The sequence below is a fragment of the Canis aureus genome, chromosome 21, assembly GCF_053574225.1.
Source record: "Canis aureus isolate CA01 chromosome 21, VMU_Caureus_v.1.0, whole genome shotgun sequence".
Taxonomy (NCBI): Eukaryota; Metazoa; Chordata; class Mammalia; order Carnivora; family Canidae; genus Canis; species Canis aureus.
In genome coordinates this window covers 46,630,159-46,657,505 of record NC_135631.1, presented here as the reverse complement: position 1 = coordinate 46,657,505, position 27,347 = coordinate 46,630,159, and the positions used below count along the sequence as shown (strand labels likewise).

Sequence of the window (27,347 nt, the reverse complement as noted above, 5' to 3'; positions counted from 1 at the left end):
AGTATTATACTCAATATAAAATTCACATTACATAATCCGAAACGTATTTAATGACTTAATGTCTTTAATAGCTCCATAATATTTCCAACTTTGAAGGCACATTCATGAATTACATTTCAGACTCCACTAGAAGTTTATGAGGTAAGCATGACAGATTTATTTCCATTTTAGAGATGGGGACATTAAAAGATCAGATCAGTGTAATGACTTCCCCAAGGTCACAGACGCTGCAATGCAAGTCTCATAAACCCTTGTTGAGAGCTTTTTTGGATTATGCTGCAAGGCATTTTTTATAATGGTTAACCAATTAACCTATCATAATTATAAGATCTGCCTATATGTAAACTATGCCAATCGTGCTATTTTATATGATAATACATAATAAATGCTTAGCACAGTGCCTAACACACAATAAACACTCAATAAACATTAGATGTTATTTTATATAGCCAAACTAAATGTCAATCTTTTCCTGATTCCATTTCTTATTACATCTATAACCACTTTCATTGTGGAGAATAATTTTCATCCTTGGGAATATAGTCACAGGACTCAGACTCCCAGCTTTAACATCATAACACATTTTCTATCCTAAAGATGCCCAGAGTTTTGATTCAAAAGGGAACAAAAGAAAAACTAATAAATAAATAAAATAAAAGCAAAAGGGTGGTTTTGTCCTCTCCATCCTGTGGTGTCATCCTGCCTTCAGGACACACCAAATGCTCTAGATCTGGGGCCTGCAAACTCTGTCAAGCATCAGAGAGTAAATATGTTACACTTTGTGAGTTGGAGGCGGGGCAGGGGCGGGGGGGGGGGGGGGGGGGAGGCGGTGTTTGTTCACTGTTCAACTCCCCAACCCTGCTGTTGCAACGCAAAAATAGCCATAGATAATATGTAAACAAATGGGCATGGCTGTGTTCATATAAAACTTTATTTTTAAAAATAACAACTGGACAAATCAAGCCCACAGGCCCTTCCAGGGCCCTGAACAGAACTAGAGGACTGCAACACATCTGCAGGAAAGGAGATAGTTTATATGGAACCCGGTAGTTACTGCTGGGAGAGCAGTGGTAGGCGCTACAAGAGGGAAACTTATTTTAACATTCACCTGTCTCCACAACATGAGATTCCTCCTGTGACTTATCCCTCTTCCCCACCCCCTGTTTTCCCCTAACAAGGTTTTAGGCCACAGTCAGTGAGACTTTGCCTTTCACATTAGCTCTGGGTGTTTTTTAAGACTGCCTAACTCAAGATAGTCAAGAAGACAGAGCAAACAGCTTCTGCCCATGACACCCATGGCTTCCAGATGTAGTAAGATACAAGTTCAACTTCAAACGTCAGATAGGCCTGAAATGGTGGTGGGAATAGAGGACAGAAGCATACAGTACCCCCATTCAAAGAAGCAAAAGACCCACAGAAGCACTGAGGTTAACAGCTGAAGGCTTTGTGGCTGATAAATAATCCCGACAACCTATAACTAAACACTGACAGGTAAAAAATCTAATAAGCGCATCAGTGTGGACATGAACTTGTACAGCTTAGTGGAATCACTGCTCCCATATGCTGGGTTAGAAACAGAATGGATGGTATGTAAGACACAAGCCCTCAAGACACTGTGCAGGAGGAAGAGTAGAAGATTGAAAATAGAAGGGTGGTAAGAGAACAAACAAAACTCTGGGTGTAGCTAACTGAGGCAAAGGAAGGTCCCCCACTACCATTTTGGCTTTCCTTGGAGAGCTGTGAGAAACATGGTTGAAATTTCCGGCTGCAGTAACAGAATTGTACCCTCCTAGAAATATTTGGGGCCATAAAATTTTCATTTGTCATATTGAAATTTTTTAAATAATTATGTCTTTAGTCTCAAGTAAGAACAGCAATTCTCATACAACTCTCATGATTTTAACTATTTATCCTAACAGGCAATTCTCTCCAGAAAGTATTCATTTAAATGAATAAATATTTGCCTCAGTCCTTAGAGTATTTCCTAGACAATGTTAGGAATGATAAATTATTTACAATGGAATGATAAATATAGGGTGAATAGCAGTAAGAATCTAAAGACATAAAATTAGTATTATGGAAAAGGATTTTGACCCCCAAAAATGGAACGTTGGTCAATATTTATTATTAAGCAAATTTATAAGTGTATTCTAATACATATATGTTAATCCCATCAGACTGAAAAGAAATAAAAAAACAAAATCCTTGAAATAAAGGGTTTTTAATTTATACATATAATAATCGGTTTTTTCTTGAACAATGGAGTGTTTTATATATTCAATACTTAGTCATCAAGTACTTATATGTGCATACCACTATTCCAGATATAGTAAAACATTTTGTCACTGCAACATAGTCAATTCCTATTTTTTCCGTAGAATACCTTGTAGCTTAACTATTTTTTTTACTTAAATGTTTTCTTTTACTCTATTTTTTCATACTAATTTTTACATTTTCAGTTGTGATAAGGTATACACAACATAAAATTTACCATTTTAACCAGGTTTAAGTGTACAGTGTGGTAGCGTTTAAGTTGTTGTGCAACCATCACCACCATCCACCTCCAAAACTTTCTCCTCTTTCCAAACTGAAACTCTGCACCCATTAAACAATAACTGCCCACCGTCCCCTTGCCCCAGACCCCAGCAACTACCCTTCTCCCTCCTGTCTCTATGAATCTGACTATGCTAGGTATTGCATATAAATGGGATCGTATTTGTCCTTTTGCGTCTGGCTTATTTTACGTAGCATAACATCTTCAAGGTTCATCTATGTTGTAGCACGTGTCAGAAATTTCTTCCCTTTTATGCTGAATAATATCCTATTGCATGCATATACCCCACTTTATTTAACCATTCATCCATTCATTAATGGACACATGGGTTGCTTCCAATTTATGGCCATTTGGAATAATGCTGCTATGAACATATATGTGTAAATATCTGTTCAAGTCCCTGGTTTCAATTCTTTTGCATATATACCCAGAAGTGGAATAGCTGGCTCATATGGTAATTGTGTTTAAATCTTTGAGGAACCTCCATTGTGGCTTACATTAGTATACCTACCCACCAGTATAGTACACAAGGCTACTAATTTGTCCATGTCCTCACCAACACTTATCTTCTGTGGGGTTTTTTTTTTTTTTAATAGTAGCTACCCAATAGGTATGAGGTGGTATCTCATTTTAGTATTGATTTGAATCTCCCTAACAATTAGTACTGCTGAGTATCTGAGTATCTTCTCTCTCTGGAGAAATGTCTATTCAGGTCCTTTGCCCATTTTTTAATTGGCTTGTTTGTTAGACTAGTTTTTCTTATACCCAAATATGTTTGCCAAATTTTTTAACTTTGGTATTTTTTCACTTGATAAACTTTTGTGGGTTTTACATTCTTTACAAATCAGAATCACTGATTCCACAATCTGATAATCTATCAACATCCCTGATCTTTCAGAATTGCGTGACTATTATCTACTTCACATACTTTTAACCTCTGCGATTAAAAATACTGTAGTTCAAGTAAAGGACTGAAAGTTGTAGTATTGCACTAAGGCTGGCTGGGAAGATCATCCAAAGAATGGAAAAAATATCATTAGCACTTATGAAATAAATGCTATCTAAATTTTATCTAACATTTTTTTGCATCCTTTTAAGTATAACATTTCTTCTTATCTAGCATTACTTCTTTAAATTTATGGATTTATTTCCCAGGCATATTACCATAAAGGGAAACAATTCAGTTCGATGACAGGGTTTTGGGATGATGGCTAAGTCTTGGCATGTTTATCTGGAACGATCTGTGAATCACTGGATTTATGAAGATTTTGAAATAATTACTACTTAAACATGAACCGATGTTGTCTTCTTTTTCCCTCTTGCTAGTCTCTAGCCCTCAAGAAGTTCTTTAAATTGAGAACTATTATCCATATGCTAGAAATGAAAGACCAAAGGTGAAACCAACTGATTCTAGATTTATACCATATTGCTAGGTCTAGCCGATCTCTGCTTCTGGAATTTTAAAGCATTGAGAAAACAGCTCAATGTCCTTCTGGAGTCTTGAATTCCTCTTTTATTGATCAATGGTATATCAAAAATAAAAATAACTGGGGATTGGAGTAGGTCAAACATATATTTATGTATGATTATGTCATGACATAGTACTCACTGCATATCCATAAATACACCCAGCAGAACTCTTTCAAGAAGAGCAATTTGGGGGTGACTGTGTGGCTCAGTCGGTTAAACTTCTGCCTTTGGCTCAGGTCATGATCCTGGGGTCCTGGGATCAAGCTGCTTCAGACTCCATACTCAGCAGGGGATCTGCTTCTCCCTCCCTGGTCTGTCATGTTCTCTCTCAAATGAATAAATAATTTTTTTTTAAAAATTAGAGCAATTTTGTCTCTTTTAACATAATGGGTAGTCATTCTGTTCATGTTCCAGTCTAGTAGATTTTCTTAACTTCACAGTTTCATAAAGAGTTCCCAAGGGAAACTATCATAATGTTCCTTATAACCAGTTAACAACTCAGTATCAGCTTTAAAGTGGTATTTATTATCGGGAAAGTTCTTTATTTAGAAACTATGTATATGGAAAAACTTGACCTTTGTACTTATGTTTAAATATTTGAAAATGCATATGAAATCAGTCAAAACACTTTTATCCTTAAATATGATCCTTTCATACTTAAAAATTTTGAAGACAGATATCTTAGGTTTGTTCTACTTACTATTATTCTTTACAATACACACACAACATATTTCTTTAACAAAATTTGAGTTGAAGAATGTTCAGCTGGGACTCTCTTGTCTCACTCAGTTCATCTGAGACTTCAAATCCACAAAGAATGCTGTAAGTGCAGAATGCCAGTGCAGATCACACTAGATTATTATGAAACCAGTTTTGCTGCCCTCAGCTTATCATCCATTTGAGGGTATGCAAGAAAAGGTAGAGAGGCAAATAAGATCTTTAACAGAAAGAGTTGTCAGGGGTGCCCAGGTGGCTCAGTAAGTTAAGTGTCTGCCTTCATCTCAGGTCTTGATCAAGCTCTGTGTTCAGCAGGGAGCCTGCTTTTCCCTCTCCCTCTGCCTGCTGCTCCTCCTGCTTGTGCTCTCATTCTCTCTCTCTCTCTCCATCAAATAAATAAATAAAATCTTAAGAAAGAAAAGAAAAGAAGGAAGGAAAAAGTTGTCAGCATGCCATGCATTTCACCCTGCCTCCTCCTTACTTCAAGTCACTTAAGGGACACTTCAAAAAAAGCATCTGAGATCTTGGCCTGTGTTCTGAGAACTTGAAATTACCAAAGGACTTGACTTGTTGCCTAAAAACATACCAAAAGCAAGAGGTTATGGTTTCATCAGTTAAAGGCAGCAAAAGTTAACAGGTTTGGAAGTAAACTGCAGTCCCACCAATGATGAAGAGAAAGGGAGAGTTTGCCCTATGAGCCAAGGAGACTATCAGAAAAGCAGAACAAGCTCATTTTAAAGGAATTCTCTACCCATACAGGCTGCATATAGGACCATGTGACCTAAAGAGACAGTCTGTGTACAGAGGACCACAAAAAGACAGGGGCTAAAGCGGAAGAACTACAGCCTGAGATTTCAGGATCCTACAAAGCTCCCCAAAAGACAAAGAGCCACCAAATGAGCTTCAAGCACACAGAAGTCTCCAACGAAGGGCTCCAACTCCAGAAGTCAACCAAAGGCTTTTGCATACCCAGTAACTCACTTCCCTTTCCCTAAGAGGGCCTAACTCTGAAGGAATTACATACAGCAGCTAGCCATAGGGAAGAGAAGAATCGTGGAAGAATGAAGAAACAATCACTTTCCAAAACATATTTTCTCCCTCAATCTCTCTCTCTCTGTCTCTCTGTCTCTCTCTCTCTCTCTCTCCCCTCACCCCACCCCACTCCACCCCACCCCACCCAGGTTCCCAAAAAGATGGGCCCATGTTGGGGAGAGGGAAAAGTCATAAGCCACACAAGAGTCTGAAGTTATGATTTCAGATTGGGCTGGACTTTTTAATACTGTAAATGAAACCATCCGGAAAAAAAAAAATCTATAGGACTTGCCTGGGATTTCATCCACGAGCAATGAAAATGAGTCAGGAGTGCAGGTTGCAGAGGTAGGGTGGGAGGGAATACAGTTTTTGCTTATACTCCACTGAGTCCAACTTGCACAACACATCTGTTATATGTGTAAGGGTAGAAAGAAGTATTTAAAGATAAAAAGGTTATTCCCTTTGGGGATAAAATAAAGGCATAAAGTCACTTTCTGGAGTCAGTCCATGTCTACAGACAAAATACAAGTTCAGTCCCTCGCTTTATGGGCTGTGTTTTGAAATCTTGTATTTATGTGCTAAGTTTCTCTTCCCCTGCAGAGATGGTGTCATTATTTGTTTGAATAATGAGTTTGGTATGAAATGGTAAATATGTCAAACCACACTTTTGTTGGGGATCACAGACTATAAAGTTGGAGAGATGGCCGCAATACTCTGTATTTCTGGAGAAAGGAACATTTCCTGAGAGAAGAGGGGTACAACCGGGACATTCATGGTTTAGATCAGTAGTTACCAATTATTTTGACTCTAAGAACCCCTCTTAATGTCATATCTGTACTGATTATTTATTCAACCTAGAAATGACGCTTACTGCCACGTGAATGTCATGGGAATTAAACTGGACTACAATTTTTAGAGGTTAAAAAAACAAACTTGCCCATTGCTATTCCATTTGTCTTAATTCTTTCTCTTCTTTCCTTGCTTCCCTTCTTTCTTCCATCCTCCTCTCTTTCCATCCATTCCCCTTCCTTCTTTATTATTCTCCCCTTCAAAATGTTTATGGATCTACAGTGCCAGCCGACTTCTCATTATCCTTCTTTAGAGATGTGGTTATGTGGTGAATATACAGAAAATGATGAGAATACACACACACACACACACACACACACAGAGACTAACTCATTCTGTAAGAATCCAACTACAGCAGTGTTTTGTTTTGTATTGTCGTTGCCATGATATGAACGTTGGATGCTGTGGCTAGATGATTTGCCATAGCCATTTGGGCTCACCCTTCTCCGCTACTGACACTGAAACCTGATGGAGGCACAGTGATTTCCTTAGTCATCTAAAGAAATTTTATGTTAATCACTACTCTCTGGAACATGAACTTTCTTTCAATGTCCAATGTGGGTTTTTTTTTTTTTCACTTTTTTAAACAGATTTACAAAAACACAATTTATACAGCATTAAATTCACCCATTGTAAGTCCATAAATCAATATATAGTTTTACAACCATCACCACAATCTAAAAAGTTTCCTCATTCTTCTTTGCAGTTAATCCCCCATGACCATCTCCAGCCTTAGGCAACCACTGATCTGCTTTTCAGCTTACAAATTTGTCTTTTCTTAGACATTTCATATAAATGGAATCAGACAATACCGAGACTTTTGGATCTAACCTTTTTCAGGCAGCTGGATGTTTTTGAGGTTCATCCATACTGTAGTATGAATCAGCACTACACTCCTTTTGGTAGCCAAGTGGATCATGCTCTTTCCATCATATATCTAAAGTCATAGCCAGAATCAAAAGTCATGCAGCTTTTCTCATATGTCCTTCTTTTGTGCACTAATATGATTAGCACAGATTATTGAAAGTTAACCCATCCTACATTCCTGGATGAACCCCACTCGATTGTGATGTATTATCATTTTATGTACTGCTGGATTCAATTTGTTCATATTTTGTTGAGAATTTTTACTTCCGTGTTCATGAGGGATACTGGTCTTTGGTTTTCTTTTACTGAAATGTCTTGGGGCACCTGGGTAGCTCAGTGGTTGAGCGGCTGCTTTCAGTGCAGGTCATGACTCCAGGGTCCTGGGATCAAGTCTCGCTTTGGGTTCCCCACAGGGAGCCTGCTTCTCCCTCTGCCTATCTCTCTGCCCCTCTCTGTCTCTCATGAATAAATAAATTAAATCTTTAAAAAAATAAAAATAAAACAAGAAATGTCTTTAGTTTGGAATCAGGGCAATGCTAGCCTCATAAAATGAGTTTGGAAAGTATTCCTTCCTCTTCTATTTTCTGGAAGAGATCATGTAGAATTGATAGTATTTCTTACTCGATGTTTGGTAAGACTCACCAGTGAAACCATCTGGGCCTAAAGTTTTTTCCAAACGGTTTTTAGCTAAAAATTTAATTTCTCTAATAGACATAGCACAATTCACATTATTTCTCCTTAAGTAAGTTTTGGTACTTTGTATCTTCTTCGAAGGATTTACTCTTTTTATCTTGGTCAGTATGACTAGAAGTTTGTCAGAGAGAAGATACAAAGTTAACCAATATCAGGAATGAAAGAAGAGCCATCACTTCTGACAACAAACACATTAAAAGGATATCCCTGTATTTCTAGGTCTGATTCTGCCCTCTGTTTGTTTACTCATTTGTTTTGTTTTTAGATCCCACATATGAGCGAAATCATATGGTATTTGTCTTTCTCTGACTTATTTCACTTAGCAGGTTGCTCTAGGCCCATCCATGGTATCACACACAAATGGCAGACCTCACCCTTTTTTATAGCTGTATAATTCAATGTCCAACATTTATAATGAAGTTCTTCGGTGAGTTAATCAGTATTTGATTCCTCTCTATTTTAAAGATTATTTTTAATGTAATTTGGATCATTCCCTCTATTCCTCAAATTGTTCCCAGATTGCCATACCACTTGTACCCCTCTTCTCACGCATTCTGATTGTTTTTGGTATTTCAGGCATATTGGATTTCTCTTAGGCTTTTAAAGATATTTTGATCCTTCCTACCCTCAGGGTCTTTGCATATGGTGTTCTCTCGGACTGAATGGCTCCTCCCCTTGATCTTTGAATGGCTGGTTCCCTCTCAAATTTTAGGTCTATTAAATGATAACTCCCCAGAAAGGCCTTTCCTGACCATCCCATTACACTATGCACCCTGTTCTCTATTAATCTGTCACAGTACCTTGTGTGATTCTTTCATAACAACACAATTTATTAGTACAGAGCATACTATTTTTTAACTTTTTATAAAATGTCTCCAACACTAGGCTGTAAGCTCTCAAAGGCAGAAATCATGTCTGCATTGTTCACCCTGTACACTCAACACAGCCAGGAAATACAGAAGCTCAAGAAATATGCATGGGTGTGGGAGAAGGGAGACAGAGGAAAGGAAGGGAGGGAGGGTAGGAGGGAGTTATTTGGATATTTCTGGATCTTCTGTTATGTTGAACATAAAAGGGTATACAGAATAATATAACAAGAATGCATGCTTATTTGGCAAATATAGTTGAAGTCCTGTGTATGTCCCTTCCCTGTGCCATATCCCTCCTTCTCCACTCCTCAGGAGTAATCATTCTCTTAAATTTAGTGTTTCTCACTACCATACACATCTTTATATTTTAATCACACTTAAGTGAATTACTAAAAAATACATATGATTTTTATTATCTTAACTCTACATAAACAGTATCATTCTGCATATTAGCTTTTGAAATTTACTCTCTTCCCTAAATTCCATGTTTGGAAAGTTCATCTAGTTGATTTTATGTTCCCGCTTACTCTTTCCACTGCTTAATAGCATCCCACTTGTTATATTACACATTTATCCATTTTCCTACTGAAATGTACTTCATCTCATATTCTCACCTTTTTGTTCATACACACAATGCTGCTATGAACATTCTTCATGTACCCTCACACACTGTTCGAGACTTTCTATAGGTACATATCTAAAAGTGAAACTGGAGATCATGTATAATCTCAGAAGAGCTTGCCAAATTGCTCCCAACATGGATGTCATTTTCCAACATGGATATCAGTCCTCCAGCAATGTTCACGGATTCCTTTGCTTCCTCCACACTTGGTAGTGTCAGACTTTTATTTTTTTTTTTTTTTTTTTTTTTTTTTTTTTTTTTTTTAAATTTATTTATGATAGTCACAGAGAGAGAGAGAGAGAGAGGCAGAGACATAGGCAGAGGGAGAAGCAGGCTCCATGCACCGGGAGCCTGACGTGGGATTCGATCCCGGGTCTCCAGGATCGCGCCCTGGGCCAAAGGCAGGCGCCAAACCGCTGCGCCACCCAGGGATCCCAGTGTCAGACTTTTAAATGTCTGTCAATCTCTTAGGTGTGAAGTGGAATATTATTTTTGTTTTAATTTGTATTTTTATTTTTTTATTTAAATTTTAGTTAGTTAACATACAGTGTAATTTGCATTTTTCTAAAAACTACCAAGCCTGAGCAACTTTTTACGGCCATTCAGGCTTCCTTTTCTGGAGCCTGCCCATTTTTCTATTAAATTGTTTCTCTTTTTTTCTATTTGATTTAAAGGAATTTTTAATATATTTTGGTTATTAATCCTTTGTCAGCTATCTTCCACGGATCTGTGACTCATCTTGCTTTTTTTACAGTGGCTTTTGATGCACCAAAGTTTTCCATTTTAATAAGTAGTCAAGTTTATCAATCTCTTCCTTTGTTGTTTATACTTTTCGTATGTTGTCTACAAAATTCTTCCCTGCCCTACAGTCATAAAGACATTTTCCTATATTGTTTTCTAAAAGTTTTAAAGTTTTACATTTTTATACTTAGGGCATAAATCAATCTAGAATACTATGTTATTATATAGAATAAGCTCAAGATCAATTTTATCTTTCTCCATAAGGATAACCAATGTTCTACCATCAATTATCACATATTCTATTCTTTAATGATCTATATTGTAAGCCCTAAGAAAACATGTTTCCTTCCGTACATATGCCAGGAGTTTCTGAGCTCTCTATTCTGGTTCCATCGATGTATTTCTTTATCCTTGTACTAATACCACACTGTCTTGTTACTGTCTTATGAGTCTTAATATCTAACAGGGCAAATCTATCTACCAGGGTCTTCCTTAAAACTGTCTTAGCTATTCTTAATTCATAAGTAGAGCTCTCAGACTTACTTTCTATTTAAAACTAAAGAATGGGTCTAATTCTCTAAAATATTCTCTCTGATATGAGTCCTAAGGTCCCTCTTGAGGACCTATCCCCAAGCAGAATCCTGCAATTTGTCCATACAAGGACATGGTTAAGAAAATGTCATTGGGGAATTCACAAAAATCAAAAAGGTATTTTGCAAAGCCCTTTCCGCCCCCCTCACAAAAAGAATTACTTAACGAGAATACACAGGTGTACCTGGATGGCTTAGGTCATGATCCCAGGATCCTGGGATCAAGCCCTTCATTGGGCTCCCAGCTCAGTGAGAAGTCTGCTTCTCCCTCTCCTTCTGTTTCTTCCCCCTGTTTGTGCTCTCTCTAAATAAATAAAATCTTTTAAAAATAATAATAAATAAAGGGCATACACAATGTTCCTACCACAAAATTAGTCTAGTCAATAATATAATGTAATGTTTATCTAGGAAAAGAGTAATGAGGTTAATAAGAAGAAAAAAAGTAAATATTTTTAAATGTAGTAGAGAGGATTTTTACTGCTAAGTTTTTATAATTAATAACGTGCTCAGAAGAAACAAAGGAAAGAAGTTACAACTTAAAAATTAAAGTGTCAAGGAGAATATCATTATACTTCTAAAAGTATAGAGAAGTAGAGAATGGTCAGTTTAAAAAACAAAACTTCTTAAAAAATATCAATATGCTCCTACAGAGATTCTCTCTACTGGCACACAGGAAACACTAGTTTTCTCAAAAAGGAATTCCTAGTGAATTATAGCTTTTTAAACACTGCCCCCTAATGTTCATACTCTGAAATGATAAGAGGACCTTGCTAACAAAAATAATCAGGTCCTTCCTCCCTTGTGATCAACCCAGCATTTTTGTCCTGCAGACCAGATTTCACAGACTGAGACAATCTCAACCACACAAATGTCAGAGTGCATTAAAATAAATCTCCTAACCATTCTAATATTACTCTCATCAGCAATAAGGCCAACATGTGAGTGAGAACAGACTATTTGGGCTTGGACAGCTCTCACAAAACAGCCATGCCACTGGGAAACATCAGGAAAGTCTAGGATCCCAATCATAACATGTGCAACTTTAGACTGATCTAATCAGTCTAAAAAATATCAAAAACAAGTACTGATTACCAAGAATATCAAACTTTAAAAAAAAAGAGATGGCCCTTACTTTAAATACACACAAATCCATGACTCATAAATGACCTTTGCTTCCAAAAGATTGTTGAAATTTAGACTCCCTGATGAGTAACAACAAATGAAAGAGATGAACAAGAATATACTATTCTCAAGTCAAGCTGTTCAATGTCTTATAATCACAAAGACACAATTATAAGACAGTGTCTTATAATCCACGCTGCCACTTAACAATATAAGTTATAACAATATAACATAAAACAATGATATATGTCCAAGTATCGAAAACACAAAGGCACTTAATATTTTGTCAAGAGGCCTGAGTTTTAAAGCCATCTGCCATTAAACTGCTGTGTGACCAGAGGTCCCTTAGACGTCCTGGACCTTTCTTTATCAGGAAATAAAGGAGAATGAGCTATATGGATGTTTTTCTCATGATTGTCAGGAGATGGGGATGTAGAGGATTACAGAATCATGGAAGGTGCTTTTTCAGACTGCAAATGCTGATCCCCACCAGCTCCTTTTCCCCCATCCCTATCAATGAAAAGCATATGAATTCCCCACTCTCCCCATAGCTGTGAACTTCTGCATTATACAGTCTATCTCCAAGGCCCTTTGCCACACTAAAATTTAATATGGGATCTGAGAACTGGAAGAAAATGTAGAGATTCTCTAATCACAAGCCAAGACCCAGAAGAACTGTTGGCTGTAACTATAGTTAGTGATAGATGTGAAACTTTGGGAAATTTAAGGCTTCCCAAGTGGAGTAGCCTTTTTTTTTTTTTTTTAGATTTTATTTATTTGAGAGAGAGAACACAAGCAGGGGAAGGGGCAGAGGAAGAGGGAGAAGCAGGCTCCCCCCCCAAGTGGAGAGCCCCACGCAGAGCTCCATCCCAACCCTGAGATCATGACTGAAACTGAACTCAGATGCCTAACTGACTGAGCACCCAGGTGCCCCTCAAGTGGATTAGCATTTTGTTTGGCTGGGGAACTGTAATAAAATACATTATTATTCCTAAACTTTACCCCTCTTGGAATCCACACCTTGCCATGTTACTCTGTAGTTCCCATTAGAGTAGAATATATTTCACCATGTGTTCCAACCGGGCTTGGTCACATGACTTGCCTTGACCAAAGGAATATAAGCAAATGGGATGTGAGCTAATGCTTTAATCGTGCTTGTGAGTTTAGGGTCCTTCTCTTGGACTCCTGACTTCCACTATGAGGAAAACATGCATTTGGTAGCCACTGGTCCAAGCAGTATAAGAGAAAGGTAGAGCACACCAGGCCCCCAAGCTGAAACCTGGAGTCAAATCTAACTAGTCGGGATCAGCTGAATCTCAACCAATACAAATTCATGGAAATGAGAAATAAATACTTACTGTCATATAAGATTTTACATTTGCTAGTTATGTAGCATTTTTATGATAGCAAGGTAATTCAAAGATAATATTTTACCTATTTTAATAATTTAGACCTCAACATTTCCATCGGACTGTGAGATTTTAAGGAAAAAATCTTTCCCTCTCTCTGACACATATAAATAATGATATATAGACACAAAAATGGAATACTACAACGAAGAAAAAGCCAGAGTTAGCGACAAAGAGTCACCTACTATGTACAGACCCTGTCTCTCATGCTGATTCAGTAGAGAAGTTAATGATCATTGGGCTCCTCATCCTCTCTAAAATAATATCAGCCAAACATTGCAGTTATAGCTTAAGTTATATAAAAATAGCACCACATAATATTGTGAGAAACATTATTTATACTAATGTAATATGTCACAAGGTATTATTATATCTCAATTAACCTGAATGCACAGAAATAGGAGTATTTTGGTTATCACTTTATGACTAATAAACCTCATCACTCCTCAGCTACCTCCACCACTACTACCCTAATTCAAGCCACCAGTATCCCTAGCCTGGAGTAGCTCAATAGCTTCTTTCTCCCACTTCTACCCATGTCCTCTACAGTCTATCCTCAACACAGTAGTTATAGTGATCCTTTTAAAAATATGTCAGATCATATCATTCTCCCATTCAAAACACTCCATTAGCTCATCAACTTATTCAAAATGAGAGCCAAATTCCTTAAGTGTTGCCCACCAGCTCTTCGTGATCTTGCTAACCAACACCTCCATGTTTTTCTTCCTATTACATTCCCTTTGGCTCACTCTGCTGCAATCATCCTTGCTGGTTCTCAAACATGCCCAGCACACTCCTGCCTTGGGTCCTTTGCACCTGCTATTTCTCCTTCCTGAAACCATCTTTGCCAATATTTATATGATTCACTCCTTTACTTCATCCAGGTCTCTGCTTGAATGTTATCTTATCAAGAGAGCCTTCTGGGGATCCCTGGGTGGTGCAGCGGTTTAGCGCCTGCCTTTGGCCCAGGGCGCAATCCTGGAGACCCGGGATCGAGTCCCATGTCGGGCTCCCAGTGCATGGAGCCTGCTTCTCCCTCTGCCTATGTCTCTGCCTCTCTCTCTCTCTCTCTGTGTGTGACTATCATAAATAAATAAAAATTTTAAAAAAAGAGAGCCTTCTATCTCTCTTTTTTTAAAGATCTTATTTATTCATTTGAGAGAGAGAGAGCATGAGCAGGGGGTAGGGGTTGCAGAGGCAGAGGGAGAAGTAGACTCCCTACTGAGCAGAGAGCCGCAGTGGGGCTTGACTCCCAGGACTCTGAGATCAAGACCTGAGCTGAAGGCAGAAGCCTAACTGACTGAGCCACCCAGGCTCCCCCGAGGGAGCCTTCTCTTCTCTCCAGGTATAAAACAGCTCCTCCTCACTCCATCCCTCTTGCCCTACTTTATGTGTCTTTAGCCCTTATCACTACCAGGCTCAATTACAAAAAACAAAACACAAAAGAATATGTTTATTTATTTACTATCTATCTTCCTAATCTATAATGCAAACCTCCATGAGAGCATAAATATGTATTATTCAATGCTACATCCTGGAACCTTAGAATACTGCCTGGCAAATCATAGGCCTATAGTAAATATTTGGTAGGTGAATGAATAAAGACAAAATATTATGAATTTTTCTGATAAAAACTATTAATGTAACTCAGAATTTTCAGAGCCACTTTTCTACATTGCATCCCTAATTAATAGTTAAGTGTTTAAAAATATGTTAAACTAATATGATAGCTTTTTTCCCTTGGACCTAAACACAGACACACACACACAAACATACACAACATTCACCAGCTAAACCATCTGAAAGACTGTATAGCACTCTTTTCCTTCACCTGGCTTAACACTTTTGACTATATTAAAGGGATATGTTGATTTCCTGTGCTATCCTAAAGCCAATTAATATTTCACCTACAATTCTACATATGAATTAATAACAGTACTTTGTAAATGTCTGTAAAATATCAATAGAAAAATTGGCAAAAAGCTACAGGCATACAATTCAAGAAGACATACAAAGAACCAATAAATATATGAAAAATCTTCATTTCGTTTAATGTTCTTTAACGATTAACAGGGGGGTGAGGACTAGTGAGAACAGAATCACTTCAAGAAAATCAACACTATATGAGGTTTCTTACATTGATAAAGAAACCCAGTAGCTGGAAAGTCTACTCATGGACAAGGGTGTGGGGTCGAAATACCTGTGATGGAACAGTAGATGATGTGAGGAGCAATCTTGTCTATATCTTCATATCCCAGGCCCACTGCAGACAGTTTGCCAGGGACATAGTTTTCCACAAATACATCACAAACAGCTGCAAGCTGAGGAAAAAGGGGAAGATGAGTCAGACTTCTTAAGGGACTTCCAAACTTTCAACAAATCCCCACATGACACAATTCTAATTTCAGTAAACACAGTTGATCCTTACTTTGCAATAGTCCAGAAAAATCACAGGAAAAGTGAATTACAAAGTAGAATTAAACAAACATAAAGGCTCTCATCAACTACTGGAGGTTTTACTGCCAACAAAACAACAGCCATTAAAATACTCAATTAAATATTGCGGCGTTAAGTGGATTCTGCTTATGTTATTTTTTTTTTTTTTGCTTATGTTAAATATAATATCCAGGTTACATGGTCCAAACATATTCCCAAGAAGTTTAGGTAGAAAAGTTAAACTATATGTGTACAAATATATGAAAAACACCTTAAATCCTTTACAAAAAAACTAAATACAATGTCTTTGCTGTTCCCCACCCTTACTATGTAACATTCCTCATTACAACCTGCACATATAGGACTTAATACATGTAAATGTGATTCAGAAATGCTTTCATACTTTTCAAATGCTTCCTTTCCAAAGAGTTCTAAATGTATTTAATGAACCATTAAAAAAAAAAAAAAAAGATTAAACAGTAACCCAGTGAATCAGTAAATCAGAAACAAGGCCCAGAGTTTGATTCCCAGATCACTGCTCTTGAAACTGGAGGACAACGAACCAACGTACACCTTAAAAATTATTTTCAAAATTTCATCGTGACTGCATTATCTCTTAAAAGGTCTGTTTTGAAATCATCCAAAAGTTATACTACCTCACCTAGAGAATTCATTACAATAATTTTTATTTTTTTGAAAATTTTATCTTTAAGTAATCTCTTTTTTTCTTAAAGATTTTATTAAAAAATAAAGAGAGAAACAGAGAGAGGCAGAGACATAGGCAGAGAAAGAAGCAGGCTCTCCTGGGGAGATCCCTAGGGACTCAATCCTAGGATCCCGGGATCATGCCCTGAGCCGAAGAGAGATGCCCAACCACTGAGCCACCCAGCCGTTCCTATTTTTAAATAATCTTTACACCCAGTGTGGGACCCAAACATACAAGCCCAAGAGCAAGAGTCACATGCTCCACCAACTGAGCCAGCCAGGTGCCCCCATTTCGGTAGTCCTTGAACATATCCAAGTGTCTAATAACTATTCAACAATTTTTAATTGCTATATTGACAGAGATTTAGATATAGTCATAAATACACACTAATAAAATAGAGGAAGACTCCAGATAAAGGTGGGCAAACTTTTTCCATAAAAGGTCAAATAGTAAATTTCTCAGCCTTTGCAGGCCACATACATTCCCTGTCGGATACTCTTCTTTACATTCCTTTAGCAATCTTTAAAAAGTATAAAACCCACTCTTAGTCCATAAACCATTCAGAAACAAATATGATCTGAGATCACGTTACTGAGAACCTCTCCTTTAGATTGAAAAGATTAACTAGCATAAACTGTAGATGGAAACATGTAAATAAATTGAGTGCCTGTCTGTTCTTGTGTCACTAAATTTGGAATATATAGTTGAAATTGTCAGACTTAACAAAATTTGGAGGCAGAAGTAATCCTACGAAACATCTCAATGAAATAACCAGTCACCCAGTCAGCAGAGCTCCTGAAACAGTGGCACCAGAGGCCAGGTAACCACTTATCTAGAGAGGAATGATAAATATATTAAGATATAGGACAGAGAGAGAAAGGTTGAAGTATGCACTCCAAATCTCAAGCCATATAGGCATCTTTCCAAATTTCAGGCTAACATTTGAAACCATGGAAACCAATTAACATTTGAGCAATTTTTCACATAAGCAACTCCATGCAGGGAGAGTTCCAATAAAGATGCATTTACTTATTTATTGTTAACGACAACCAAGTATTGCTTAGGGGATTGGGGAGAGGGCAGGTGTTAGTAGTAAATAAAACAAAAAGCTGCACTTAACTTCAACTTATTTCACAAATTTTTCTAAACCTCTATTTACTATTTATAAGGCACTCCTGTGGGCAGTAAAGAAAAACTACATCAAACATATCTAGGTTTCTACACTGGTCAGCTCTTGCTGCATATATTCTGCATGATGCATTATAGAGTACCTTATGCAAATGACATTTAACAAATTATTTTTAATTTTTTTAAATATTTTATTTATTTATTCATAAGACACAGGGAGAGAGGCAGAGATTTAGGCAGAGGAAGAAGAAGGCTTCCTGCAGGAAGCCTGATGCAGGACTCAATCCCAGGATCCCAGTATCATGACCTGAGCCAAAGGCAGATGCTCAACCACTGAGCCACCCAGGTGCCCCTATTTTTAATTTTTAAAAGCCCTGTGTGGGTTCCTTAAGAAGTTAAACATAGAATTACCATATGACCCAAAAAATACCTCTTCTAGGTATACACTCAAAAGAATTGAAAATAGGGACTCAAACAGATACTTGTCCCAGATGCAAATGTTCACAGCAGCATTATTCACAGTAGCCACAAGGTGAAAATTATCCAAGTGTCCATCAACAGACAAATGTACCTATCCATGAAATGGAATATTACTCAGTCGTAAAAAAGATGATGTTCTGATACATGCTACAACATGGACAAACCTTGAAAACATTATTCTAAGTGAAATTAACCGACACAGCAGTACAAATATTGTATGATTTCACTTATATATACTACTCAGAATAGGCAAATCCATAAAGACACAAAGTCGATGAGAGATTATCAGGGGCTAGAGAGAGAAGGAAGGAGAAAACTATTGCTTTCACCCCAGTTTCTGTCTGGGGTGATGCAACATTTTAGAAACACATCAGTAAGGATTGCACACTATTATGAATGTAATTCATGTACTTAAAAATGATTAAAATGGGAATTTCTATGTTTTATACTACCACAATAAAAAAAATTTTAACTGTGTAAGGTATTTGTATTTTCAGACTTCTGTGGAATCCTAAATTATATCTCAATCTACACCAAGTATTCAAATGGACCACAATAAAACTCACTGGTTCAGTAAAACAAGAAAATAAACATCATTAATAAGTTATGCTAATAGAAAAGTATTAAAAATATTTTAAGTTACCAAAACAAGCAGATTAAAACACATTATACATGGTATTACCTCACGTTTGGGGGGGGAAATGAGCATATAATGGAATAAGGAGATTTGACATGATTCATTAAAATATTAATATTTTTGCATAAACATGCATTAGTACTTGTTTAACAAGTCAAAAATTCTTTTAACTAAAAAGAGCTGTGCACAGAGCACCATGTAGTTTGGCTCTATGATGTCCTAAGAAAAATACAGAAAAGATGAGTTTAAGAGCAATAACAATTCTATTGATAAAGATAGAGAGTAGTTTTTATGCTTACCCAAGAACTGAGTACATATGCACTATAATATTTATTCAGAACTATCCCTAGAAAAGTATATAGGGCAGAAATTATTCTTTTCTCTATCCTATAAATATTTATTTTAAATATGTCCTAGCCACTTGCTAGATATTGATTCTTATTTGTTCTGTCATTCAACACATTCTCTCTCCCTCTGTTTCGGGATATTCAGTCATTTCAAGATCATGTGTGTTCCCTACAGCTTCAGCTAATCATTCATAAAAATTCTAACACAAGAGTGCTATAATTAGAGTCATCAGAAAACTCCCTCGGAGTTATAATTGCTCTCCACTCTAACTACAAGTGTTATAAATGACAATTATCTCAGGGGAGACCAAGTGTTTACTTCATTTCCCTGATACTATAATCTACTAGGAAATAAAGTGAGAAGACTGGTTTCCAGTTTTACTGGTGATCACCTCTTCCTCATCTAAGTACTCACAAATCACCTAAAACATCTATTCTAGAATCTGGCCCAGAATAAAAAGCAAGCACAATTTTGTATGAGTTAGAGAAGCTACTATCTTTTTCTGTCTGAAAGAGAAAAAAGAAAATCTTCCGTCTGGTCACAGAATTAAATAAGAACTAAATAAGAACTAAAATTAATTTGAAATATAGAGTATCTGATTCTGAGTTCTCTTCACTAGATGTAATTTAAGAACAAAGTGGAGATCAGAAATAGAAAGGAAAGTGATGATAATAATTTATCCACCTTTATGAACAAAGAAATCATAAAAGTAATTTCTAAAATGTTATATCAAAGAATATGCTTATTGGTAGGAAATGTATTCTGAAAGATGTCAGCACAAAGTTTCATATTTTTCACTTTAAAATAATTCAAGGGGGCAGTCCAGGTGGTTCAGCAGTTTAGCATTGTCTTCAGACCAGGGTGTAGTCCTAGGGACCTGGGATCAGGTCCCACATCAGGCTCCCTGCATGGGGCCTGCTTCTCCCTCTGCCTGTGTCTCTGCCTCTCTCTCTCTCTCTGTGTCTCATGAATAAATAAATAAAATCTTTAAATTCAAGAGGTGCCTGGGGTGCCTGGTTAAGCGTCTGACTCCTGATTTCAGCTCAGGTCATGATCTCAGAGTCGTGAGATCAAGCCCTGCATTGATCTCCACATTCAGTATGGAGTCTGCTTGAGATTCTCTCTCCCTCTTCCTTTGCCCCTCCTCCTACTCGCTCTAAATAAATGAATAAATAAATAAATAAATCTTTTAAGAAGTTAAAATAGTTCAAAAATACATACGCAAACACACACATAGGTATACATATGTAAATAAGCAAATATAGCAAAATATTAAAATTATTGCAACGAGGCATAGGGTTAAAGAAAGTTCCTTATATTCTTCTTTCAACTCTTCTATATCTTTGAATTTTTCATAATAAAATGTTGGAAAAATATAAAATCCATGACATTGCTCTGTGGACCATAACATGTGCACACAAAATGGATATTGTGACTGTCAACTAATTAACACAGAGAATTATCTGAAATATAAATGACAGGTCAGAAAATTATTAAATCATATTGTTATGAAAATATCAGGCTCTACCTAGATTTTCTAAGCAGAGTTTTGTTTTTTGCACAAGCTGTTTTTGGTTAGCCTGTAGATAAAGGAGTCATATTTTTTGAAGCTCTCATGTATCCAGTTGATTGCTTTGTATGCTACTTTGGAACCGTTTCCATAAACTAAACTCATTATATTAGCAACCATAGCCACCATGGCCTGAATACAGAGGTTTTTTTGCTACTCTTAAGTTAAAAGAGAAATTGATGCCAGAAAGATTAAAAAGACTAAGCAAAAAATAATTTCTCCCCTAGGCAATAAGATTTGTAACATGCTAAAAGCTAAAAACATATAATTAGCTAAAAGCAATAGACATGAATATGTCCCCATACAATCTATTTAAGTTTAATATGACTTGAAATGTACTTTATTATTAACAATCAGACATGAAGAGAAATCAAGCCCATAATGAAAGTCAACTTAAAGTTGTTACAGTATGGGCAGCCCCAGTGGCCCAGCGGTTCAGCGCCAACTTCGGCCCAGGGCCTGATCCTGGGTTCCCGGGATCGAGTCCCACATCAGGCTCCTGCATGGAGCCTGCTTCTCCCTCTGCCTGTGTCTCTGCCTCTCTCTCTCTCACTCTTGCTGTCTCTCAAGAATAAGTAAATAAAATCAATCTTAAAAAAAAAAAAAGTTGTTACAGTATGGTAGAAGATTGGCAAGATTCTAGGACAGTGAGAAGGAACTCCTGGAGATCCATTTACTTTGGTCAGAATTACACATGCAGGCCTAAAATACTCAAATGTACACTTATGTCTTACTAGCAAGAGTTATGAATTCCACCTAATACTGCCCCACTGAGAAGCTCTAATGAAATTGAAAAGTATTTGCTCAATCAAATCTGAAACCTTGACTACTTAGGTTAAAATATGAGAATGGTCTGTAATAGAAGCAAGGAAGCAGGAACTGTGACCACTGAAGGTGAAATGGAGAGACAGAAAAACAGAAAGAGGAGAATTAAGGCAAGAACAATCTCCTAAAACCAATTAAAATAAAATGAAATAACCACTGAGGAGAAGATAAAAAAAGAATGGTCTGAGAATGAAGACTATGGGAATTGGGTCCCACATCACTGGGTTCAAATTTCAGCCCCTTCCTTTACCAGCTATGCAATCTTTGGAGCATCACTTGAGCCCCATGCAACTTATTTCTCTCCCATGATTCTAATACCCATTTACAAGTAAAATTCTGAGGATTTGAGATCACATATGGAAAGTGCTCAAGCCTAAGATCTGATACAGAGAAGGCATTTGGTCAATAGTAGACAGCATTATGACTGAGTACTTTCACAAAGTAGAGAAATATTATGCACAACATAAAAGAAATTTTACTTAAACAAATGTAAAGTTAAATTCTTAAATGGTATTTACAGCAACATTAGAGATTACAAATGAAACAAAGTTTTAAAACACCTTTACTCTGATGTTCAAATCCCCAATTACAACCCAAGTGGCAAGATATCTTCCAAAGAGCATACTCTACCTCTTTGATGATTTTCACTCCTTTTGGATCCTTGATATTAACAGCTATACTCTAAAAATTAAAATATAATACATTAAAATAGTATCATAAAGGCTTTCATATTACTGACAGTTCAGTAAGGGAGCCACTCATATCACATGTTCTCCTCTCAAAGCAAGTGCATTTTCCTTATGAAGAAACATTTAAATTATATTTACTGATTTTATTTGCAATGTAGATATATTAAGATGATAGCAAGGATTACAGGAAAAAATTTCAAATAATAATACCAAGTGTTAGGCAATCAGCAATCACCGAAAGAAAAAAAATGTAAAGAATCAAATAATTTATTTCTTTAATAAAGTTATTTCCATTTTAAACCATTATAGATTCTCATCAAATATTTTAAGTTATTACAGAGGAAGATTAGTTAAAAAAAAAAGCTCTCTTTTTTCTATTTGGTAACTGGTGAATGAATAAAATTTCACCTTCTTTTAAACATTAATTATATATACAAAAAAGGATAGAAATCAATGAGCCAAGGTGATATCAACAGTTTTGTTGTTACAAGAGAAATACAAAGAAAAAACAAAGAAATTATATTCTTACTTTTTTATTTCGATTAACACTGAGAAAATAAGCACTTTCTCTCCCCACAAAAGGTGGTCCCCAAGTTCGTGTATCATCGCCAGCTCCTGAAAACAACAGTATAAGCTATAAAGTTTTAACTATGAAACATCATGAGACATTCAAACCAACATTCACCCATCATACACATTCACAGGTGCCTAAGGAAAATCAGCACAGTTCAGTGGAACTGGCAATCTAGAGGGACCATGAGAACTTGTGGGAACTGTCCAAACTCTACCCATTCATGTTATTCACTAAATCCTTCCATATCATCTTTCACTAGAATCCATGTCTGACAGTCAATATCCAGAAAGAAATCTACTGGCAATCTTTATATTTAATAAATGGCAATTTGAAAGAAAAAAAAATAATTCTCAGTTTTTGAGTAAGTTGGTCAGCTCTCTCTGTGTTTCTTGGCATTAAATCTGCAAAGAAATGCTGAGTCTGCAAAAGATTTTTGTTAAATATTATTTAAACTAGAATAATGGTAAATGAAATTCTATAATAAAATGGCATCATAAATAAATAAATAAATCTCTAAGTTTCTGGGAAATCCCAGAAATAAACCCAAGCATATGTGGTTAACTGATATATGACAAGGGAACCAAGAATGCTCAATGGAGAAAAGACAGTCTTTTCAACAAATGGTACCAGTATAATTGGATACTCACTGGTAAAAGAATAAAACTCAACCCATATCTTATACCACTCATCACTCACAAAAATTAATTCAAGAAGGATTAAAGATTTAAACATAAGACCTGAAACCATGAAACTCCTAGAAGAAGACATACGGACAAAAGCTTGACATGGGTCTTGGTAATGATTTTTTTGGATTGACACCAAAAGCACAAGCAACAAAATCAAAAATAAACAAGTGGAACTTATTTTCAAACTGAAAAGCTTCTGCACGGCAAAGGAAACCATCAACAAAGTGAAAAGACAACCTACATGCTGTGTGATGACTATAGCTAACAGTACTGTATGATATATAGGAAATTTGTTGAGAGTAAATTCTAATAGTTCTCAGCACAAGGAGAAATTTTTTTCCTTTATTCTTCTCTTCTTTCTTTTTATCATATCTACATGAGAAGATGGCTGTTAGCTGAACCTATTGTAGTAATAATGTGGTAACAATGTATGTAAATCAAACTATCATGCCATGTGCCTCAAACTTATACAGGGATGTATGTTAATTATTTCTCATTACAATTGGAAAAAAAATTTGTGTTATAGCGACCAATCAGAAAAGGCAAAATAAGTTACTGAATAGCAGATTCATTTATTTTCAAATTCTAGAATAAAATTTTAGTCAACTAGGTCTTGCTTCAAGGTAAAAGGTTAAAACCATCAATATTGAGGCACCTGGGTGGCTCAGTGGTTGAGCATCTGCCTTTGGCTCAGATCATGATCCCAGGTCCTGGGATTGAGTCCCACATCGGGCTCCCTGCATGGAGCCTGCTTCTCCCTCTGCCTGTGTCTCTGCCTCTCTCTGTCTCTCATGAAAAAATAAATAAAATCTTGAAAAAAATAAAACCATCAAAATATAGGGGTTTTTTTTCTGGACACCTACTTTAAGTGATATATTTGTGTTAGATTCAAAGACAACACTTTGAAGAGTTACAGAAAAACTTTCCTTTGCACAAAAAGCAACTGACAAACAATGTAGACAGCTCAGAAAAATCTATCAATGACTAAATGGCACAAAATAGTATCATTAAGAATTTTATAATATAAGGTCTGGTCAAATATTGATAGCAGAAACTAATCACTATATAAGTAATTAAAATCACAGTATTTATCACTAGCCCCCAAGAAGAAACTACTTGTGAATATGAGTTAAAAGTTTAAATTCTAATCTCATCTAAATGATATAATTAATCTATTAGCCCAGTGACTTTATCACTGAATCTGATCAAGAAAAACAGACATAGCCTTTTGGAAAACAAAACAGAGACCAAAGATCAGACTTATTTATTTAAAAACAAAACAAAACAAAACAAAAAACTCACAAGAGAAAAGAGGATAAAAGAAAAGAAACATTAGTTCCAACTGGAGATAAACCAATAACAAAGCAAACCAGTCAATGGTAAGCATCAAATGGAATGGCATGCTCAAAACATCAGGGGGGAAAATGAACTACAAGATGCCAGAAAGGCAATCTTCCAGTAAAAAAAAACAGGTAAAAGCTTCATGGAAAAGGTAGGTGCGAATCTGGATCTTCAAGATTAGACAAGACCTCTCAGAGTCAAGAGAAAATCCAGCCACTTCCATTATTTTGAAGCCTCCAATACCTTAATTTTTTTTATTAAATAAAGCAACATCAAGATAGGCCTAAAATTAGATAATTTTAAATGTTTACATTCATCTCTCAGGTAGAAATAATGTCAGGAATCTCAACTGGAGGCCTACCTGGCTTTCCCAACCAGGGCTTTAGAGAGGATAAGTGGCCTCTAAAAAGAATCAGCTGTGATGGTACATAATAGGAAATAAAGGCAAAAGGTCACAAACTGGGGAAACTGGCAGTTGAGAGATATTTTCTTTGACTCACACAGAATTTAAACTTTTTAACTAGCCACCATGATTTCAAAGTCTGGAGATCTCAAGTAAACTTTCAGACTGCCTTTCTTAAATATTATTTCAAAATATTCAATCCATTCAGCAAATATTTACTGGGCACCTACTATGTCACAGACACTGCTCTGGGCAGAGCAGACACAGCTGTGAACAAAAGACCACGCCCCTGCCTTCATATATATCCCTGCCTATGGGGCACAGTCCACAAGTACAAGCAGCATCATTTGCTGCCCTACGTAGTCTATGTCACTCAGTTAGGTTACTGCAGAAAGAAGAAGAAAATGTATATGTTCTTTGATTACAAAAATAAGAATAATCCAAGTCCCAAGTCAGAAAATGATAACAAAATAAAGAACTGAAGAAGTGGACATTAAAAAAAAAAAAAAAAAAAAGTCTAGTTCTCTCCTGAACTTTGAAAATCCTGCCAAGTCATTTTTCCTCAGATCTGTGTTGAATAACTATCTCAAAAATACAAAATAGTTAAACATGCAATATGAACATTAAAATGCACTGGGCAGAAGGGTTAAGGGAAAGAGCAATCAGGAAAAAAACAATGAACAACTATGTGCTAGGAACAAAGCTTGATACCAAGTGTATGACTGTGGGACATAAAGGCCTAGACAAAGGAAGGAGAAAGGAGAAATAAGGCCTACATAACAGGAAATAACGATCTCTAAAATTTATACAATGACAAATATTTAGACTAGTGATCAACTGAAATAGAAAGAGAAATTAGATCAGATGCTCTGTCTAGGATTGGAAGACCCAATGGCTGAAATTAGAATGTGCTGTGGTGTTGAATTCATATAATAATATGGAACTTAAAGTTTTATGAAACCTGGAAAAGAAAAAAAAGGTATTCAGCTAGAAAGTAAACATTATCCAGCATGCAGCCAGTATCAACCAGAAATGATAAACATCAATGACTAGATATATGAAGCATTCATTATATCCGGAAAGCAGGATTCTCCAGGCTCTCCTACCACCTGGTTCCTGATAAACAGAGGGTCAAATAAATACAATATAATAATATGTAATACTCCCCATGCTGTCAGAGAATCTTCTGCTAATTCGTTTGACCTCCTGAGAATTCTATTCAGCTGAGAGTTAAATCTTCTACACCATGTGGTCTACTTTATAGCATTTAATCACTTATGAGAAATTAATAAGGTGATATAATTATAAACTAGTCTTTTATGAGTCTCACAGATATATTCACACTGTTCAAGGCCAGACCATTTTCATCAAATTGGTAATTCTGCTCTATATCCATAAGGTTTCAACTTAAAGAATAAATAATGATGCTGTTTTGAAACCTTCTGAAACAAGGTCTTTATAGGATGATGTAAAGGGTATGGAGAATGTGAACTCTGCCCTTTAAGTGCTTGTAGGAGAGAAAGAGCATACATGACACTGGTCTAAACAACTTTCAATAACAGCATGAACTAAACACCAAAATACTAAGAAGGCACCCAAAAAAAGTGAGAATTCTGTACACAAAATAGGTTTACTTAGAAAAGGGGAAAGAAGAAATAGGAAAGATGTCAGATGAGAAGCAAGGGACGCCTGGGTGGCTCAGCTGTTGAGTGTCTGCCTTTGGCTCAGGGCATGATTCCAGGGTCCTGGGATCGAGTCCCACGACGGGCTCCCTGCATGGAGCCTGCTTCTCCCTCTGCCTGTGTCTCTGCCTCTCTCTGTGTGTCTCTCGCAAACAAAATCTGTCTCTACCTCTCTCTGTCTCTCATGAATAAATAAATAAATTAAAAATCTTTTTTAAAAAATGGTGTTTATAAAAAAAAAAAAACCTGATCTCAGCATCAGTGATTCTGATCTCAAAATCTCAAAATCTTTAAAATTATAAAATGA

General features: G+C 36.4%; 1 protein-coding gene across 2 annotated transcripts in view; it reads right to left on the bottom strand.

The window, feature by feature from the left end:
* SUGCT (succinyl-CoA:glutarate-CoA transferase) overlaps positions 1 to 27,347 on the bottom strand; it is a 712,850-nt gene that overhangs the window by 656,387 nt on the left and 29,116 nt on the right. For both annotated transcript variants that reach the window (XM_077864111.1, XM_077864112.1), the window contains exons 4-6: positions 22,884 to 22,969; positions 22,296 to 22,346; positions 15,736 to 15,856 (exon numbers count right to left, since the gene is read on the bottom strand). In XM_077864111.1, coding sequence (XP_077720237.1) covers positions 15,736 to 15,856; positions 22,296 to 22,346; positions 22,884 to 22,969 — 258 coding nt within the window. The remainder of the gene's footprint in view (positions 1 to 15,735; positions 15,857 to 22,295; positions 22,347 to 22,883; positions 22,970 to 27,347) is intronic.